Source organism: Galendromus occidentalis, unplaced genomic scaffold, assembly GCF_000255335.2.
Source record: "Galendromus occidentalis unplaced genomic scaffold, Mocc_1.1 scf7180000077538, whole genome shotgun sequence".
NCBI classification, from domain to species: Eukaryota; Metazoa; Arthropoda; class Arachnida; order Mesostigmata; family Phytoseiidae; genus Galendromus; species Galendromus occidentalis.
Genome location: NW_003805526.1, coordinates 503,402 through 510,333, shown reverse-complemented (window position 1 = coordinate 510,333; position 6,932 = coordinate 503,402). Strand labels below are relative to the sequence as shown.

General features: G+C 51.2%; 1 protein-coding gene across 1 annotated transcript; it reads right to left on the bottom strand.

Moving 5' to 3' along the window:
• Positions 1-461: 461 nt before the first annotated feature.
• LOC100904440 (uncharacterized) lies at positions 462-3,623 on the bottom strand. The gene has a single exon (XM_003748610.1). It carries the CDS (start codon positions 3,621-3,623, stop codon positions 462-464), a length of 3,162 nt encoding a protein of 1,053 aa, XP_003748658.1.
• Between the last annotated feature and the right edge of the window lie 3,309 nt (positions 3,624-6,932).

Sequence of the window (6,932 nt, the reverse complement as noted above, 5' to 3'; positions counted from 1 at the left end):
ACATCATTCAGTAATAATTTTTTCCTAGAAATTTAGCTTCTGCTCGGAGAGTCTCGTACATTCGACTGTGGTTCCCGAGTCGTCGCATTTACCTACGTGGCATGCAGTGGTTCTCTCGGAATAAATTCTATTCTCATGAACTCTTCAATCTCGACCCGAGTAAAGCACACTTCCCCGAGATGTACCCGGTACCCCAGACTTCACTTTCGCCGAGCTCCGAGACCGGAATCTCCGGAACACGCTTGTGTCCCTTTCCCGTGAGAGAGATCGACCCTTCCCCCCGGAAATTCTACTGTACTGAATCAGTACTGCGAATTTTCGAATCAACACCTTTTCCTCTTTTTAGTCGCTTCGAAATACATTTTTTTTCTTTTCAATTGCATGAGCAAACGGGAGATCCTCCAGGAGACCCTTTTTAAATGAATTTGTATGTATCCATTGAGTTCGACTCAGACTGTTTTCTATAGAACATTGCTGGCTTCTTCAGCTTGGCCAATTCCCAATGGATATATTGAGTGGATTGGGCGCTTGAGAATCTTCCTGTCTCCTCTCATGACCATGCATGATCGTTTTCTGAGATCTGTTCTCTCGCCACCGAACACGTTGACTACTCTGCAGAGCGGCCAGAACCCACGCGACGGACTCGGGTCTGCCATCAGGCACACGTCGCCCACATTGAGCTCATTCGGAGATGCTGGTTTGGTCTCAACTGCGTTCCTCAACTGACCCAAGTACTCGAGTCGGAATCTTTTCCAGAACGCCTTCATGACGGCCTCTTGGCGTTTCCACGCTTTCGACATAATTATCGGCATGTCCCGGTCGCTGACTTTCAAGTTGACCATCGAAGTATCTGGGAACCTGGCTCTTGCGTTGTATCCATTCACCAGATCCGCTGGGCACAGTGCTCTGACCTCACACTCACTGGATGGAAGCGCTGTTATTGGTCTCAGATTGACGCACAGCTCGATTTCCGACAGGATTGATTCCAACTCCCGAAATCTTGGTATATTCGTTCCTAAGATTTTCCGGAGTGGACGCTTTATGCAGCCCACCAAGCGCTCCCTCAGAATGAGGTATTCCGCACGGATATGATGAAGATTGGTGGTGATTCCTGGTGAATGGAGACATTTTGATTTGTGAATCCACGCTATGAGCAACTTCGTGAAATAGTTCCGCCCATCGAGGATTATCGGATATTTTTCACCGAACGACAGATCACCGGACTTGATCAATCCTGACTTACAACGTAGGATTCCATGTTCATCGACCATCGGATTGTAGAGATAAAGCTTGCTCGTTTTCGGTAGCTTTCTCCCTCCACTGGCGACTTCTGTCGGGAAATCCATTTGCTGTAGATTCCTTATAAGTGCTCTCTCTGCGTCAAGATATTCCTCGACCTGAACGGGAATGTCCATAGACAAATCCCTCTTGCGAGCTTTCTGGAAAACCCTCCTGACGTAAGCCAGCGATCTCACCGCTTTCGGCCACGATGAAAAGTGCTTCTCCTTGAGCAGAGACGACGACACCTTTGGCAAAGCCGTGACATGCAGGATGTCTGTTTCTGCGACGTTGCCATGCTTTGCCTCTGCTATTGCCTCCGCGAATTCTTCTTTGCCAATGCGGATCGGGTCCGGCAACTTTTGCTCTTTTAGCCACGAAGGTCCATTCAACCAGAACTCGACACTTTCCCTCGACTCCAGTGAGTTGCCTCTGCTGAGCAAATCAGCCGGGTTGGACTTCGTGGCCACATAGCGCCACTGATCCGGCGTTGAGAACCTCTGGATCTCGGTGATCCTGTTGGCGACGAAAGTTCGCCATTCCGATGGCCTGTCCCTCGTCCAACCGACCACAGCACTATTATCCACCCAGTAAACCGTCCTTTTGACTGTGTTTCCGAGTGCCGGTCTGAGCTTCTCAACCAGGCGACAGCTGACTAGAGCTGCCATCAGCTCCAAACGATGGATATTCCAATTGGCCTTGTTCGGCGCAACCTTCGCTTTCGCCATGAGGAACTTGATTTCCGGATCGCCGTCCTGGAAGAACTCCTTGAGATATATGACCGCCCCGTAAGCGACTTTCGACGCATCAGAGAACGCGTGGATTTCTGTCCGCCTGGGGAGTCTGTCGATCCTCGCGTTTGTTCGGCTAACGAGGATTCGATCCGCAGACTTGAGCTGCCGAACGAACTCTCCGTAGAGCTCACGATGTTTTGCGTTGAGACGATCGTCCCATTGAACTTTGTCCTGCCACATCATTTGAAACAGCACTCTGGCATGTATCGAAATCGGACAGATTATTCCGAGAGGATCGTAGATTTGAGCCAACCCTGAGAGCAGCGAACGCTTGCTCGGTTTCGCATCGTTGAAACATCTGTTGGCGTTGGTTACGAAAACACCAAGTGCGTCCGTAACCTGACACCAGCGTATCCCCAGGAATCGAAAGTCTGGTTCGGCGCTCCGAATCGACACTGTCTCATCGGAGAACGCTTGCCTCATTCCTTCCGCCACTTCTTCCGAATTGGTAGCCCATTTCTTCAGCGGGAAGTGCCCGCTTCGGAAAATTTCGACGCATCGTTGTATCTTTGTTAATGCTGTCTCTTGGTTAACACTACCGAAACTCAAATCATCCATGTAACATGAGAACTGCAGCTCATTGATGAACTCAGTCTCAGACGGCCGACGAGTCTTCTCGCCATCCAGATGGAATTTGAGGCCTGCTTGGTATAACCATGGGCTAGCGGAAGTCCCGAAATCCAATCTTTTCGACCAGAACTCCTTGATAGGAGCTCCGGCGTTTCTTGAGACTCCGGGCCGATAGTAGTATCTGAGGAACGTTCGGTGTGATCGATCGATTTCAAACTGATGATATGCTTTCTCCACATCCGCCACGACGGCAATGGGAGACTCTCGAAATTTCGTGAGCACGAGGAGAATGTTCTGGAGTAGGTTGTATCCTGTTATCAGAACGTCGTTTAATGAAGCCAGATCCTTCGAACGACAACCTGCATCCTTGACAATCCTCAACTTGAAGCCCCTAGGTGACCCTTGGTCGGGTTTCTTGACCACCTGGAGTGGTAGATAATGCACGAATTCTCCCGGCTTCCGTTTCGGAGCCAGCTCGGCATAGCCCTCCTTGATGTATTTCTCCATCTCTTCGTCGATCGCCTCGAGAACTTCTTTGGAACTCCGCGAAATGAGCGAGTTCAATCTGTTGATAGCAATCTTTTCATTGTCGCCTAGCGACTGGAGATTTTCGTTGAAGATGAGCTTAAGTCGATATCTCCCATCTTTGTTCCTCGAGATGTTTGCCTTGAACAACTCATCCAGGCGTTGCATCTCTGCTGCAGTTTCGTTTTCTGCTGGCGGTTCGACCCCAAGTAGCTCAGTCTCGAACAAGAACTCAATGTCTCGTTCTGTTTTCGAGTTTTCCCGAGCCTCGGTGGTGGATTTCAGTGACTGTTGTTGCTGTTGAGTTGACGCCGACGACTGGAGTGCACACACGACGTTGGTGAACGGACTGAGCGGCGCCTTTCTTCCGAAGGTGAACCACCCGAGTCTTGTTTTCAGTGCCATCAGCCGTCCCTCCGACCGCGACTCGTTGAGCCATATTTGAACCCAGGTCATCTGTGCCGAGGAGGATGTCAATCTCCTTGAATTCGGGATCCTCAACGAGATCTGCGAATTCGCTGATTCCGCCCAGCCGCTCAGCTGGAGGGAAGATTGAGTCCGTGATCACTGGAATGCCAAGGCATTCGACGGGAATGGATTCTTGAGGAGCAAATCTGCTCGTGAGATTGATCCTATCCTAGAAACTTGAGGAGAGCTTCCAACTGTTTAACCGCGTCGTCGGTCTCCGACACCTCGTGAACTCGGAGAAACGAATCCCTGACTGAGCTCGGTAGGTTATCCAAGACCATTGGCAAAATCATGATCGCGGCCCCAGCGAAACCACCCTCGAGAGAAGATTGAAGAGCTTTGATGCTTTGTGATAGAGACGGAACCACTACGTGCCACTTATCTGGGATCCTGAAGTTCTTCGTTGAGCAGGTCTTGATGATATCAGCGGCGTACGCGTACTGTGCCGAAAACACACTTCCGTATTCTTCCTTGATGATTGACAGCGCTGTGTCGTAGAGTTCCTCCTTCAGTTGTAGATGAGCGATGGCCTTCAACGCGTTCCCGGACAGACAACTTTTCAGTTTCTCGAACTTATCAAGTTTGTTGACACGATCACTGACGGCTGACTCGAATAGTCCGTACCACTCTTGGAACTTTTTGGCATCGCCAGAGAAACTCGGGATTTTCTTCTCCTTCTTCACGACAATGTCTTTGGTGAGCACCATTTGCGCCGAGCCCTCGGTCGTCGACGAGTTCGCCATACTAGCCGCTCTTCCACGCTCCCTGGCCCTGATTCTCTCTCTGAAGACTTCCACCACACTGAGAGCCCGAGATTGTTTTTTCTTCGTACTCGATGCACCTCTCGTTCCACTCGTCACGCTGCTTCTGCTCATCCGCTGTCTGTGGGTCTTCATGAGCGCACTTATCAGCTCGTTGAGATGGTTTAGTCGACCCTGGAGATCAGACAGCGTTCGATCCTCGAACAGGATGTCTTCCATCGATGGGTCATTGGTTGACTTTTTCCACTCCGCCACTGTCTTGCAGTGAACGGTTACTCTCGCACGGATGTGAGTTCTCTTCGAGGTTAGTTCTTCATATGTATCGACACGAGCGTCGCTTTTCAACGCAACGATCGGCGCCATCCTGCCCCTCGTGAGATTCTTTTGATAGATTTACCGCTTTGGCTCCTCAGCGACTGATTTTGATGGCGCTTTCCGAGCTTTGGTGGATGCGGCTCGCGATGATGATTTGCACTTTCACTTTTGATCTGACACCAAATTGTGTTGCATGCAATTAGGGGACCTGGTTATAGTCGCGAACTGAACTCGGGCCCTAGGCAACACGTCAGGATTTCCGAGCTTCGGCTCGTTGATCGTTTGAGGTCGCGAAGCGCCAAAGATACTGGGGCTCTGGATACGAGCTGCTCGTTCCGCTACCTCTGTTTTCCTTCTGTTTATCTCTGTTCGCGCGCCTCTAGATGGCTGCGCCGCGACGTCGCAGTGGTGACGTCACGCGAGACCGACAGTACCTGACGCGGTTACCGGGGGACCCGAAGTTACAGATATTTATTAGTCATTGGCATAGTATTCCTAGGACATAAATAATTCACACTAGATTCCCAGATCACTACGCAGCTGAATCACGGATACATCCCGTCTTTCGGAGGGAAACCCCGAGGGCGCCCTCAGACGGGAGCTCTCGTAATCTCATCTCTGCGCGCTTCCAATATCTCGTCTGGAGCGCATGTGACAGAAGCGGGACAACAGGAAAGCGGGACAACAGGGAAGCGGGACAACAGCGAAGCGGGACAACAGGAAAGCGGGACAACAGGAAAGCGTGGAATAGGGAAAGCGTGGAAGAGGGCCAACGGGTGAGCGGGAAACGAGACAGCCGGAAAACCGAAAAGACGGAAGAGCGAGGAAATGGAGGAACCAGAGAGCAGGCTGAAAGGGGGGCGTTGGGAGCTGGGGAAACGAGAAAGGTGGGGGGATGAGAAAAGACCAATGAGACCACTCCAGCAGCAAGCGAATTACTATCGAGCGCATCTGGAGCAAGCGTACCTGGAGCAAGCGCACCTAGAGCACGCGCAGTCAGAGCAAGCGCACCCGGAGCCAACGCATGTGCCGCTTCGCGACGACTCGGTACCGCTAGTATATTATAAACATATCCATTTTCAGCAGCCGTTCCTGGTATTTCAAATATAATTCACCACTGCGAGACTTCTTTGTCAATTAATTTCCAGTCGAACCTGCTGTATTCAGCACAATGAAACAGGTCGAGCATCGCATCATCTATCTCTACAGGCGACATCCATCTCAGGCATTTCCTAGTGCCAGAGCTTCGGGTGGATGAGGGCGTCATAGGCGGGCTGTATGTACGTCTTTCTGAGGTCTCCCGTGAGAAGGGTTGCTCCCGAGATTCGGTAAGTTATCCTGTTCTCGGAGGTTCGATATTCTCGATATTCCGAGGACGCTCGTTAGGCAGGCGGCCTCCAGCTCATCGGAGTCTTCGAGCTGGGGGCCGTCGAGTGTCGCCTTGTGAGCTCTATCCCACAAAGCGCGATCGAGGAATTTCGGTCTCAAACAACTTTGAGGCGGTGTCTACTGATAGCTAGCATGGTCGAGGTATCGAACCGAGAGCCAGCCTGCTCTTGAACCGTCTCTGCTGGGCATGCGATGCGAATCGGAGTCCTCTGGCACTGAGCTCCGCTCTTAGGTAGCAGAACGACCCGACTAGTTCGATCTGGACACCGTCCAGTCTGAAGATGTCGCCCGGTGCCCAGACAGTATACTCCAGACAGGTTCCTCACGGCTTGCTGAGGAGGTTGGCGCGATCGTGGGAGTAGAGCTGCGTCGTCGGCGTAGAGAATCATGTGCTCTATGTCGTTCCGTCGAGGATCTTTCCTGGAAGATCAATCAGGAGTGCTGAGAATGGAAGCGGACTCAAGTTTTCTCCTTGTGCAACATTCGTCGTTCGTGGGAATGTGGGGAGTAGATTCACTCTGTCCTCGAGAGTGAGTCCACCCTTCTGGAGTACGTTGCGTATTAATTCTAGCATTTTGAGTCTCAAACCAGTCTTTGTGAGCTCCGCCAAAATTGTGTTCCTCGGAGCCATATCGAAGGCAGACTTGTAGTCCACGTACACTGCATACAGCGCAGGATTGTTCTTCCTCTTTTTCTTTGCGCGCTCTATCTGTTCGAGTGATGTCTTGCATGCCATGATCGTAGACGTTCCACACCTGACACCGCAAGGTTCGTCGGATATAACTCCCTTGAACTCAAGGGAGCGACTCAGTCTTCCCGCCACAAGAACCGA